General features: G+C 38.8%; 1 protein-coding gene across 3 annotated transcripts in view; it reads right to left on the bottom strand.

The window, feature by feature from the left end:
• Positions 1–5,277: 5,277 nt before the first annotated feature.
• GRIA3 (glutamate ionotropic receptor AMPA type subunit 3) overlaps positions 5,278–14,234 on the bottom strand; it is a 341,900-nt gene continuing 332,943 nt past the window's right edge. For all 3 annotated transcript variants that reach the window (XR_013997329.1, XM_081115181.1, XM_081115180.1), the window contains 2 exons: positions 12,653–12,900; positions 5,278–7,456 (listed from right to left, as the gene is read on the bottom strand). Coding sequence is in view for 2 of the 3 variants with exons in the window: in XM_081115181.1 (XP_080971307.1) it covers positions 12,655–12,900 (246 nt within the window). In the remaining variant the exon portion in view is untranslated. The remainder of the gene's footprint in view (positions 7,457–12,652; positions 12,901–14,234) is intronic.

Genomic DNA, 14,234 nt, shown 5'->3' with positions numbered 1-14,234 from the left:
CTACTGAGATAGGAACATGGAGGAAGATTCTCTAACTCAGTCCTGTGGGGAGAGGATAGACACGGAAATCTTCCCAAAGAAAATTATGCCAGTTTGGTCTTAAAGACAGAGTATGAAATAGTTAGACATAAAAGTGAGGGAAAGGAGATTCCAGGCAGGTAAGAAGCATGTGCAAAAACATGGAAGCATGAAAACGGATGGCAAAGCCAGAAATTTTAAGTTGTGAAGTATAATTGGGTATTAGTGGATATTTGTGATGGAGTAGAGAATGGAGGTAAAGGAGTGGTAAACAATAAGGCTGAAGACATGGGTAGCAGGCAGATTATGAAGGGCTTTTTGTGAAAAATAAAGGGCATTTACTCTTCTGCCAAAGGGCAATTGGGACTCATTTGATGCCGAAGAGTGATGGGGTGAGCAAAATCACTCTGGCTGCAATATGAAGGAAGAATTGGAGGGACACAGACTAGAAAAAAGAGGGACAGGTAAGAGGCTATTGCTTTAGCCATACAGAAAGTGTTACAAACTCAAACAAAGATAGGGATTCAAAGAAGTAGATAGATTTCAGAGATCAAAGAAGCAGAATCACCAGGATTTGAGTGCCGGTAAGCATGAGGGAGGGAGCTGGCAAGGTTAATTACCAAGTTTCTGGAGTGGGTGAATGGGTTTATGTTAGTGATTGACCCCCGTCCTGTGGCTCAATCTTTTGTGGCAATGGCAAGGGGAAGGAAAAAAAAAATCTAGAGAATTGGCTGTTTAGAGCACTCTGTACACATACAAATATACATACTTGGATATATACAAATATATATCTCTCAAATGCATCCATCCCTTTCTTTTTGTTCTTTCTTTTATTGCATCCAGGTTCCAAACAACATCTCCCTCAAGGTGATCAGAACCATCTCCTTATATTATGCTTCAGGGTGTGGTTTGCAGGTCTTTGGCAAGCTTGTTTGGAGTTTGCATATTCTTTCTTTGGTGATAACACTCATTGATTTTCTTCCACATGAGTGTAAACCATATTATGATTCTGGGATCCAAAAGATAAAAAGAATCATATGCTTACTTTTCACTATATCTTATAGCTATGCAAGTTGATGTGTTTATGGGATAATCCAGGTCACAAGATACCATAGACATTTGGATATACAGATGCCTCTTGACTTACTAAGCGATTAATCCTGACTAAACCATTGTAAGTTGAAAATATTGTAAGTTGAAATGTATTTACTAGCCCTGGAAAAGATTAAAATCCAAAATTTAAAGTACAGTTTCTACTGAATATGTATCACTTTTGCACAATCATAAAGCTGAAAAATTTTAAGTGGAATCATCATAAATTGGGGACTATCTGTATTGGTTTGGAGCTCAGGAGAGAGTTTTGAGATGGAAATGGACACTTGAGAGCAATCATAATATAAGTAGAAATGGAAACCTTGGTATAGCACCATGGGAGAACATAAGAGTGAGGAGAGAGGAATGAACATGGTGGAACTCAGGAGAACATTGATATTAAGAGAAAAGAGGAGACCAGAAAGCAGAAGAAAAATTAGCAGCAGCAGGCTAGGGAGAAAACCAGGGGATAGGGCTGTCACAGAAGTCAAAGGAATGGGGAATAAAAAAATATATGTTTTTTGGTTGTTTCTTTAATGTAATTATTATTGATTTCAGAGAGGAAGGAAGAGGGAGAGAGAGATAGAAATATCAATGATGAGAGAGAATCATTGATCAGCTGTCTCCTGCATGCCCCCCACTGGGGATTGAGTCTGCAACCTGGGCATTTGCCCTGACCAGGAATCAAATCCTGACCTCCTGGTTCGTAGGTCCATGCTCAACCACTGAGCAACACCAGCCAGGCATAAATAGAGATTTTTGAGATGGGAGAAAGTAATAGCACCAAATTCTAGAAAGAGGTCAAATAAGCTAATGACTATGAAGTAAGGTAAAGTAGGAGTTAGCAAGCTTATTCTGTAAAGATTAAGTTAGTAAATATTTTAGGCTTTTTGGGAAATACTGTTGCAACTACTCATCTCTGCCAGTGGAGGGCAAAAGCAGTCACAGATAATATGTAGATGAATGAGAGTGGTATGTTCCAATAAAACTTTATTAACAAAAACAGGTGGTGGGTCTGATTTAGCCTATGGCCTAAAGTCTGCCATTCTTTGCTATAAAGTATAGATTACAGTTTATTGATGACTTTGGGCAGTTTCTATAGGATGGTGGGGCAGTACAATAATTGTGGTAGAGGAGATAGGATGTAACAAGATTTTCTAAAGCTACACTGTAAGTGGGGGAAAATGGAGGCCTCAGATGGTTTCCCCAGGATTGAGAGTGTTGCCATTTGTTCAGGAAAACTAGCACTCTTATGGGGGAAGACTGCAACGTTGTTGGAAATACTTGCAAAATTTCTCCCCCTGTCTGCCTACATTTAAGATTCCTGTGAGCTGCTGCCAGAGCTTTAATTGACTTGTTCAGGCTTAATGAATATTTATTAAGAAAAATTTAAATCAACCATTTGCTACAAGATTGAAACTTAATGAAACCACTGCGGGGGCAATTTTGTCAAAGCTGCTGACATGGGGAGAGGATTATTTCCTAGGCTGTCATTACAGGTTCTTTTGTACTTTTATAGCTTATGCATCATGAGTTAGTAAATAAGCAAATACCTCCTGCTCAGGGGATGGGCAGGCTGTCAAGAATGTGGACATTCTGAAGTTCTCAGCAGCTAGAACAGGGGTGGGCAAACTTTTTGACTCGAGGACCACAATGGGTTCTTAAACTGGACTGGAGGGCCAGAACAAAAGCATGGATGGAGTGTTTGTGTGAACTAGTATAAATTCAAAGTAAACATCATTACATAAAAGGGTATGGTCTTTTTTTTTTTTTTTTAGTTTTATTCATTTCAAACGGGCTGGATCCAGCTGGCCGTAGTTTGCCCATGGCTGAGCTAGAGGCTTACAGGGGCTGGCTATAACTCCTCAGTTGGAAAGGCGCACAGCTTTTGAAGCACAAAGAGAAATTCAGTTAAGCTCCAGGCTAAGGGGAAACCATAGATGATAAGGTAACAAACATGGCTCCTGCCCTCAGGGGGTTTTCAGTCTTGCTGACAAGGTAGATGATGACTTGAAAGAATCTGAATCCATTCATGCCCAATGCTGTGCTCAGAGAAAGAACTATAAGAAATCCAAATGAAGACTCTCCCTCTGCCCCTTCCTAATACAATCAAATGGAGCCTAACTGAATTTAATTGGCAAGTTGCCCAAGTTTTTTGACAGTCATTGTCATTGTAACCAAACATCACCTGGACAAGTGCCCTATTGACAGAATGAGACCAAAGAAACATTCTCATTTTGTGCATAGGAGGAGCATGCTATTTGAAGGTCAAGGTCTTTTTGCAAATCTGGTTGGTGAGTCTGACTCTATGTGTAAACAAGATATATAGCCACCTATAGTCTAATTTAAGAAAGACTAAAAGTACCCCCTTTGCGTCTCCTTTCCTCTAAGGAGAAAAAACACACAAATCCCACCTAAACCTCAACTGTACTTCACCATCATCTACCACAGTACCTGAGATTAGCTTCTCCTTTGGGGTAAGGAAGTAGAGTTCCTGAAAAATATAAATCTATTATTTTGGAAGATCTGGGGACATATTTGGTATAGTAAGTCCTCACTTAATGCTGTTGATTGGTTCTATGATATTAAGCAAAACAATGTATAATGAAACCATAAGCTAATTGATATAAACAAGAGTTAAGTTTCACTCGGCCAGGGTGGCTCAGTGGTTGAGCATTGACCTATGAACCAGGAGGTCACAGTTCAATTCCCGGTCAAGGCACATGCCTCAGTTTTGGGCTCGATCCCTAGTCGAACGTGTGCAGGAGGCAGCCAATCAATGATTCTCTCTCTTCATTGATATTTCTATCTCTCTCTTCCTCTCTGAAATTAATAAAAAATATATTTTAAAAAAGAGAAGTTCCAACAGCATCTCATTAATGTTAAATGAAACAACATTGAACAAAATAATGTTAATCAAAGACTTGCTGTACCTGAACTGACTTCATCAGGCACCATTAGAGTGATGGTCCATCAAGGGGATCATCACTCTAATCTAGTCATTGAATCTGCTCCCTAGATAATCAAGTTCTCTTCTGGTGGGACTGCCAGAAAAGCAGTTGAAGGAAAGCAGTTGAAGAGTTTTAAAGTGCAAGTCATTTACCAGCTAATGGACATTTCAGAGAACATTGAAAATGGCAGTAATATGCTGAAGCCCACAGGCCAAATCAACTACAGTGTGTTATATCAGCCTAATCCTTCAGAATCTTCTAAGAATTTTCCTTTCCCGCATCAAATTGTCTTCCTCTCCAAGGTCTTGTGTTCCTTGTTCTCTTGCTCCCTAACTCCAGATATCGTTCTTCCTTTATCTCTTTAGCATCTCAACTCCACTCTTCTTTTCTTAGTTGCAAACTATCCCCTTTCCTTTTCTCCTATCATTATCCCCTGTTTTCTGTAGTGATCATAGTATAAATCTTCTTTATATTTAAACACTTGCTTTATTTATTGGATAAAACTATATTCCATGTTTAGTATCTACAAATCATATTAGATAATTAACCTTTGCTTCTTTCTCAGAAATAATTTAAAGTCAGTATATCCCTAAGTTCATTATTCTTCCCTCACTCTAGATCAGAGACCCTTGGTGGCGTAAAGATTTTCCAATAGAACATTAGGTTATTGTCAGTAATTAAGACAGTAGTACAAAACTCGGCTAATTAACTAAGTACTAGTACATATGCTTTGTGATTATGTGGGAAAGGAATTAGAAGTGTTTTTGAGGTTTTATCAGTCCTAAGTTTGTGCACATTCATGAGAGATCATATCTGGAAATGGGAGGATTGGACCAAAGTTAGAGTCAAGACAAGTCTCTGAGGAGAGAGTCCCAAAGGGTGGAGGAGGCAGATAGTGGGAATGGAAGGCCCTGAAATCAAACTTTCTTCCTTTGCATATGAACCGAGGTCCTGCTTATTGCTGTTTGTAGAAAACATCTCACTTTTAGTGATCCTGACAAACCTAATTTAAAGTATGGTGGTACCATTCCACTTAGGTGAAGGGGTCTGAGTCTGACTGCAGCTGCAGTTGGGGTGGGGCGAGGCATAATCCGTTGTGAAAATCATCAGTAAGGTGACTTACATTGGCAAAGCTTCTGCTGGGAAGGAAATTAGTGAATAATTACTTCTTGCCATCTGCATCCAAGCCAATTTTACACAAAGCACAGAAACAGAATTCTTTCTTTACAATTTTATTTACAAAATGTATTAAAACTTTGTACAATACCTCATGGCAATGAGGCTCCGTAATTTGTACCCATACATGCAATTTATGCTTTTACAGCCATTAGTTTGCTTGGCAATTTTTCTGTTCACTGAAGTACAGCTTTAACAACAAAAAGAAAAGACTTGGAAAAAAATCCTCAAGTGACTACCGCCAAACTCCCATAGCTTGAAGTTAGTAGCAGAAATTTGAAGCAATCAATGTTTTTTTAAACATGCAAATTTTTAAAAAATAACAAACCAATTTACCCGCCTCTTCATTCCCAATTAAGTTTCTCTCTGAAAAACTGATTTGAATCAATAAACATACATTTCTTTTTATACAGTGCCTATTAAAACATTTGTGTGTAGGTAGGTTGGTTTGTTTTATGTTAACTTCATATTCGCACAGCATTAGCTTCCTGCGCTGGAACATTATAGCATTCAGAAGTTGAAAATTACAGTTTCATGAAAACAAAACAAAAACACAACAGCTTTCTTTTTTTTTCAATACCATTTAAAATTTGACAGATAAGTTATTCACTTATGACACACTTTTTTGGAATGAAAGTTTATATTACACTTTTCTAGAAACATTTTGTTGGAACGAGACTTCTTCCTTTCTTTTCTGAAGACAAGAGCAAATTTGCAGCAAGTCAACTAAAGCATCTAAAGGTCACACTTGGGAAATAAATTCGAGCTCTTAGTTTTTACAGTCTGGAAACTTCCCAATGCATGTCACTGATGAGAGCAAACTATTGAACTACAGAAAGCATACGTCGTTATATAGGAGGTAATTAGTGAGCGACTATTTCCTCTGACTGTTCTGATGATGCCAATGGCAGGTACACAATTAGTGACTTGATAGCCCACGGAGCAGCGGCGCGATCTTCTTAGAGAGTCAGTAGAGACACTGCTCCAAGCAAGGACCAGGGAGTGATGCTGAGGCCCTCAGTTTAGCAGTAGGTTTCGGAATGCATTTTATTCTTTGCAAACTAGAAAAGGACACATGCAGTCTGACGGAGAGCTGCGGGCTGTAACAGGCAACAGCTGGTAAGACAGACCTAGCAAGAGTAAAGTCAGATTGAGATCTGTGGTCTGAACCCACTGGCTTGCCTTGCAACGCAGTACTGTCTCCGTGATGTACACTTGAAAGGCATACTTAGCAGAGAAAGCAGAGCTAAACACAGTGTTGTTTCTGAGAAAGATATTCTAAACACATTTGGGAGTATAGGCAGCATTTCCCTCACCTCAATGCTAGATACTGAGCTATATTGACTTAAAATGCACACTGAAGCAAGAAAAACAGATCTGTGAGCTGAAATTCCAGGCTTCTTGAAAAGCCCTAGGGATTCGTTTTAGGGAAGCACCGAGAGGTATGCCTGATCGTGCCCCATCCCTAGCTACACACAAAAGTCAATTTCGAAAACTCTGTTAATCCCTTCATTGAGTGGGAAGTTATCAAAGCATGTTCACGAAACCATTTCAAGAACACAGAGAAGTAACTGTTGAGTCCCTTTTTTTGAAAGTGTTTGAATTTTCTTAAGTGTTGCATTTACAGTCTAAAGATATACACATTTCAGCAACGTTGAAAAGAAATAGTGTGCACAGAACTTCATCACCAACAGGAAATACCAAAAACATCTGGTCAGCAGATCCTAGAACAAATGCCAGTCTGTCTTCCCACACACAGGGAGTCAAAGAATTTTTATCAGGAGAAATTATTTTAGCTAAGATGGGCCTATTTGCTGAACTGGAATTTTAAATTTGTGTGTGTGTATTAAAGAACATGGTGTTTAAGTACTGTGCAGTGGTATCAAAGAATGGCTTTTGTTGAATTGACTTTTTTTTAGTAAGATTTTTTTTTCACATACTGGAATCTTGCATGTCCATTTTTTTGTTGTTTTTTTTTTTAATTTTTCTCAAGCAAAGCAAAAAGATTTCAATGATGGTTTGTATTGTTGCAAGTCTCAGAGTGTTCCATAAGGCACTGAAGGAAAAAAAAATCAGTTTTTCCTATTGAAAGGTCATTGCACCATCAGCAATATTCGTGTCATGCCCGACACCAAGGAGAGTGAAATCTGGCTCAGGATCCTTGAAGCAGCCACGTTTTCGGTGATTCCTCTCCTCACATGCCTCTAATGGAAAGGGATCTGAAAAGGCAAGGGGGAAATTTAAATTTGAATGGTTTTTTTTTAAAAAATTAGAAATTGAGAAGTTTATTATGGCTCACTCTATCTTGGACAAGAACCACGGCTGTTTTCTCAAATTGGCATCTCTGGGGCTGCACCCAGTTTTACTGGTTTTAGGTAACATGTTAGTTTAAATTATTTTACCTTATGCAAATGTTTTTCAACAAGTTAAATTAAGTTCTTTCTCTGCTATGTATTGTACTAAGGAATATATAGGCATTGCATGAAGTCTAACTCAAGACGTTAATCACTTAGGATGTAGGTATACTAGAAAGTCTTAGTAGCATTTAAATATAGATATTCAGGATAACTGCATTTAGGAGTGTATTCTGATTGCAGAACCTGTGACCAAGGACTGTTTACCTGGTACAGAGGGTAAATAGTGTTCTGTGGCTTGCTTGATTGAAATCCATTTGCCTGTGAGAAGAAAATTTGCTGCTCATTGCCAGAAAGGTGACAGCTTATTTCTCTTAATACCTACAACCTTAGTTATTAAAGTCTGAAAATAGTACAGAGACCTTAAAGAGAAAGCACATTTCAGGGAAAGGCCAGAACAGTGAAACCCATGAAGGGGGTTGGCATTCATGGGGTCTTTGCCCTGATATTGTGGGCCTGATGGAGATGTTGATGCCACTCTCCTCTTGGAGCATTAACTAGTGCAGAGGATTCATTTGCCCCTGGTTCTGAAAACTTAAGGTCACTTTCTTGTCTACTCTTTAATCTCACATCCCTCCTCTTTATCCTTTCCCTCTACACTAATGGACCCTTCTCCTCCTGAGCTAACAATGAATTCTATCCCAAAGGAATTGCATAAAATTTTCTACTACTGGCCCTGGAATAAAAGTAATAAGACTGACAAAGATGCACCTGAAGACCAAAAACCAGAGGGCAGAATAACACTAACATGAAAGTGTTAACAAGAAACCTTTTCTTTGGAATGCCCAGATTCCTGAGTCATATCTGTCTCAGAAACTTAGATAAATTTCACATCTATGGTAGAAAGATCCAAGTCCCCTCCTTGGTTCCCATTGACCATAGCTGCATAACTTTGGGAAAGTGACCTGATCTCTCAGTGCCTGTTTCCTGCTTTAAAATGGCAATAGATGACATTATCTCTGAGGTAAAAGTCCTTTGGGGACAAAGTACATCATTACTCCAGCTATTCCACCTAACATAGGATCAAGTCTGTAAGCAGGAAAATTTCCCCAGCAAGGATGTCTATGAGTAGGCTGCAAAAAAGAAGACTGATGACTTTGAAAATGGCTACACGAACAAAGTTAATATTTTCTAGGAAGAATATCTTAGAGGAAAAATGGAAATCTTCCTTCACTTTAGCATCTTGAAGTCTTGAAAATGAGAAGGATTTCAAAAATATTTTTGAAGAAACCAAAGAAGCCAGAAGTAGTGCTGAACAGCAATGAAAAAAATTAGAAAATGTTTCTTAAAACAATCAGCAGAATTAACCCTAGGGCACAGTGAATCTGGAACACTTGGCAGTCGGTCACCTGCCAAGCTATGCTTGGGGCCCACACTTCCAGTAGTAGGTCAGTAACCCAGAGATGCAGCAGGTAGTCTCTTGACTACCTGCCGCTTAGTGAGTGCTGGATCTGGGGCTGAGGCACATGTTCCCATAAGGAGTTTAAGAATCCTGACTCTACTCTCACCCATAGAGGACTTCCTCCTCTTTCAAGGATGCCTTTTTATTAAGCAGATTTCACCTGGATCACATTTTTTGTAGGTGATTTGCCCTTAAGAATTTTTCCTGAAGAATTACAGGTACCATAAACTCCCAAGGCTGGCTGTGATAATTAGTAATAAAAGTTACACCTCAGGGTGCCTCTTCATTTCTGTGCCCCTGAGTAGACCCTGACATATCTAGGCCAACACATTGAACTGGAAGTCTAATAATTAGGCAACAAATTAGATATTCCAGAACTTCTTGGGAAATAAAGGATGAATGAATGAAGATCTCACTCTTCACTTAACCAACATTTCCCTAACATTACATCACCAAACTAGCCGAAGACAGCAGAGAGGTTTCTACTCTAGGCTCAACCTGCTTTGTGCCTCTTGACTGGAACATGTAAGACTTTTTCCAGTATCCTCTGAAGCTTTTTTTTCTTTTTCATCTGGAGACTTCACAGACTTGGGGGACAGATTTGTTTGCAGAGGCGTTTCCCAGGTTTGCTTTTCATCTGAGGGATGGTTGCCAAGGTGCTAGCTAACTGGGCTGTAACCACATAGGCATCCATGCCAATTAAAATGTGATTTTTTCTTTAATTAGCCTAAGTTTTGTTTCACAAAATGGATCAACCAAGATGACGTAAAGGGAAGCCATAGAACCAGAAGTTGTGTCAAGTTCATTTCTGTGGCTCTTTCCCTACATTTGATGTCCTGGTCTTTTGCTTTAGAACAGCAACATTCTGCCCAAAGGTTTACTGATCTCAGTTTCTTTTCTTTTCTTTCCTTTCCTTTCTTTCCTTTCCTTTCTTTTCTTTTCTTTTTTCTTTTCTTTTCTTTTCTTTTCTTTTCTTTTCTTCTTTCTTTCTTTCTTTCTTTCTTTCTTTCTTTCTTTCTTTCTTTCTTTCTTTCTTCCTTCCTTCCTTCCTTCCTTCCTTCCTTCCTTCCTTCCTTCCTTCCTTCCTTCCTCCCTTCTTCCCTTCCTCCCTCCCTCCTTTTCTCTCTCTCTCTCTCTCTCTCTCTCTCTCTCTCTCTCTCTCTCTTTCCATTCTATCTCTGTTTTCATTTTCTGTCTCTCTGTCCCTTCCTCCTTTCTTCCCTTCTTTCCTTAAGTTATACATTCTGAGATACTTTTCTCTAGCCCTGGACCAGCATCATCAACATGACCTGGGGGCTTGTGAGAAATGTAGACTCTTAGTCCCTATCCCAGACCTGCTGAATCAGGATTTGCACTTTTATAAGATCCCCAGGTGACTTACATGCCCACTGACATTTGAAAAGCACTGCTCTGAGGCTTTAACAAGGGACTGAAGCTATAGTAGTTGGGGAATAGGGACCTAGATTCTCAGATGGAATGGCTGATAATAAAGAGGGCTTGGAGGCTATGTGGCCCTGAGCCCTGATACCCTTGTTTCAAAAGATTATTTCTGGGGAAAGTAGAAGTGAATATACAGCCTCATGTAGAGTCCATAAGTGGGTAATATGGAGGCTTGGTGAAGTCAGTCCCTCAAGACTTTTTATAAACAAGTGGGACATAAACTTGAGATCTGCTTTCTGTTTGGTAGGATCCTACTAGGATTTCAAGGTTCTTGGAAACTACCAGGCCTGGGGATTAGAGGTGGCATGGTTCAATAAAGAAAGGACTTGTATGCATGCATATAAGCCTAACCAATGGACACAGACAACAGGGGGGTGAGGGTATAAGTGGGGGGAGGGGTTGGGGGATAATGAGGGGATAAGGACACATATGTAATACCTTAATCAATAAAGAAATTAAAAAAAGAATGTAGCTATAGGAGAAAGAAAGGCTGGGTTCTAGTTTCAGAACTGTCACTATGTAGTTGTGTTGACTTGAACAAGTCACGTGACATGTCTGGGTCTTAGTTGCTTAAAAGGAAATATCTTTCTGATGATGCAATAAAGTTGAGAACTCTTGGAAAAATGCTATGCAGATTTTAGATGTATTTCTTTGGATGCCAGTATCTCAGAATTTGGGATAACTAAACTAGGCCGAAATCACCCATGTACCATTCTATGAAAAAGCAAATAATATGCCCCAAATTGTAATGGGACTATATAACCTACTCAAAAATAAAATATTTTAAGCACATAACACATTAAATGCTTGCATGCAAACAGTGCTAATTACAGACAAATCCATGCATTGTACATTCAACAATGCAATGGGAACACTTTGTTAGTGGGTTAGTTCAGTGTACTTAATACATTGTAGCAAAAGTTTACAGTGTGCAGCAGAAAAAAACAACCAGCAACTTCATCGAACAAGATAATGTTTTCCATGGTGAAGACAAATGATTTATTTGGATGAAATGTTATTTAAAAATCAGCTGAATTTAGTTTCACAATGTCAAATATAAGGAGATCAAAACACAAATAAATAAATTTGTAGAAATTCAAGCACATTGACATTGACTCATGAGGTCAAAAATCTCCCATGTAAAATAAGGGCTATGAAGTTGCTAAATGTTCTGTTCCACTTCAGATAGGTCTGTTAGTGATGACAGATGCACTTGAAGGTAACAAGACTATATTATTTTAAAAACTTCCAGAATAAAGCATTATCCTAATTCAAGCTTGCCTTTGAACACATCTGAGTTATTGGTGATGGTGGTGGTGGGGTTGGCTATAGCTGCCAGAGTCAAGGTGGCATCAGTCAGGTTCATTTAAGTATGAATTTGGGGCAGCCAGCAGCAAGGATCCTAGATTGTTCTTTGGGAGATACTTACCTGAATATTAGTTCCAAGAAAGGGACAACAAAAGAACTCGAAGATTAAAAAAACTTTCTCATGCTTATACTTAAGAGAATACTGTTCCCCTATGGAAGCATTGCATTTCTCAAGGTGGCAGTGCCCCATTTTCACTCCTTATTTTAACATCAGTTCTGGAGCAGCTGATTTCTCTAGGGCTGCACTGTCCAATATGGTAGTCACTAGCCACATATGACTATTGAATATATACTTGATAATGTGGCTAGTACTAGTTGAGATGTGCCATGAGTATAAAATATGACCCAGATTTTAAGACTTAGTATGCAGAAAAGAATGTAAAATATCTCCTTTATTTTTATAATTATGACATGTTGAAAATATACCTTGGATTAAATAAAATATATCATTAAATTAATTTCACTTGTGTTACTTTTTAAACTGTGGCTACTAGGGCACTTGAAATTATGCAGTTCACATATGTGGCTGGCAAATATTTCTATTGAGCTGTGCTGCTCTAGAGAATATTTTGCCTTTTGGGTCACATACCACAGTTTAACCACAACTATACTATTAGAAAAGCACTACGGTCTGACAAGAAAGCACAACCATTGTTTTCAAAGAATCAAGTGGTTGCAAAGAATAGACAATGCTTGAAACAAGAAAAAAAACTAAGAAACAAAAAATAGAAAAGAAAGAGATTAACATACAGCAACGTAAGGCTGATTAGTTTACTAGACCTTAACCGTACCCCTAGATCTTAACACTCTCTGTTCCATACACGTTGTAGCCTTCTCTGTATGTAGCATAATTTTGAGTGTTGGTGGCAGGAGCAGGCTTAAAGTTTTGGGTGTTCTTTGTAAGTTTCATGCGTTTGGACTCTGCCCGTGATTTGTAACAGAATTCTATCAAAGCCACCATCATGGCCAGCCCCAGACCTCCGACAAGTATATAGAAAACGCCTGCCACATTGCTCAGGCTCAGAGCGCTGGTCTTGTCCTAAGAGAAATGAACAATGTTATTAGTTCTTGGGGAAAATAAAGGCAATGGAACATTATAATATATTACAACAGTATAGGATAGTTCTAAGTTGTAAAATAACTAAACATTGATGTAAGTGTTATGACTCAACTCTGGCAATTGACTGATGTTTCACAATGGCAGCAAGATGATCGATTGTTTCTGTTGACAGTTGTGATCCTCACCTATATGTTCTTTTATTTTGACTCCTTAAATCCTCTAGTACTTCAAATAGTGTCAACAACTAAATAAAACAGCACTTGGTTATGGGAGCAAAACTGTAAACATAACCACAATTCATTCCTCTTCCAGTCTCAATAAACACCATTTGCCAGAGTTGAGCTGTGACATAATCTCTATAAATGTAACACTCTTTTCATTTGGGAACTTGAAGCACTCTTTCCCCTCTCTGCCCCGCAACACCCCTTTCTCCCTTGCTCTCCCTGTGATAAACTTGTCAACAACTAGTCTTTAAGATACCAGGTGAAACTATTAAACCGTTCCTGATATTCTTATCTGGGGAGTTACTTCACAAGGGTTTGTTTAAAAAGGATTAACACTCCCCTTTCCTCTGGTGGTTGAGAAATTGCTCCCTTTGGGGACTGGTTGCTAAGTGTTCATCCTTAGGGCAGCAAGTCTTTGTGCTGCTGGAACAAGGGCACAGCACAAAGAATTGGCTCTAATCCATCTTCCTGAGAGTTTAAGGAAACTGTCAGGAGAACTTATTGGTCCTGAATTGGCTCCATACAAATCAGAAAGCTTTTCCAGGAGGCTGAGGATTTTTAAAAAATCCAGCTCATTTTTAACTTTTACTCCAGGAAAGTAGCAAATAATAATAAAAAAGACTACACTTATCTGCTTTCTATTCAAAATAGGGGAAAAATTGAGGAAGCCGGTCAGTGACTTTCAGGTCAAACTCTGCAAATCTGACTAAGCTATCTGCCTGTATGAAAAAGCAAAAACTGAACTGCTGAACCATGGAAAGAAAAAAGTTGGTGCCTTGAGCCCTACCTTGAGGTAGGACACACCAAGGGCCAGGAGCCTCTCTTTGAAACAAACAAAAAAAAAATAGCATTTTGTAGTCTTTTTAGAGTGAATGTAACCATTTTGCTGCTGAATGCAATTGAATGGAATATCCACATTGTTAAATCAGTGAATTGAGAATCTTATTCAAATGATAACATAGTGAGCAGACGATGGTCATTGCTGACACTCAATGCTCTGTGGCTCAGCTAGTCCTGGTACCATTTAAAGAATTAAATGTAGACAATATGGCCTTGTCCTGATTCTATTTTCATAGGAGCCAGTCCTAT

The sequence above is a fragment of the Myotis nattereri genome (genome assembly GCF_964212035.1).
Source record: "Myotis nattereri genome assembly, chromosome: X".
NCBI classification, from domain to species: Eukaryota; Metazoa; Chordata; class Mammalia; order Chiroptera; family Vespertilionidae; genus Myotis; species Myotis nattereri.
The sequence above is the reverse complement of the archived record's forward strand: the minus strand, read 5'-3'. Positions and strand labels throughout refer to the sequence as shown.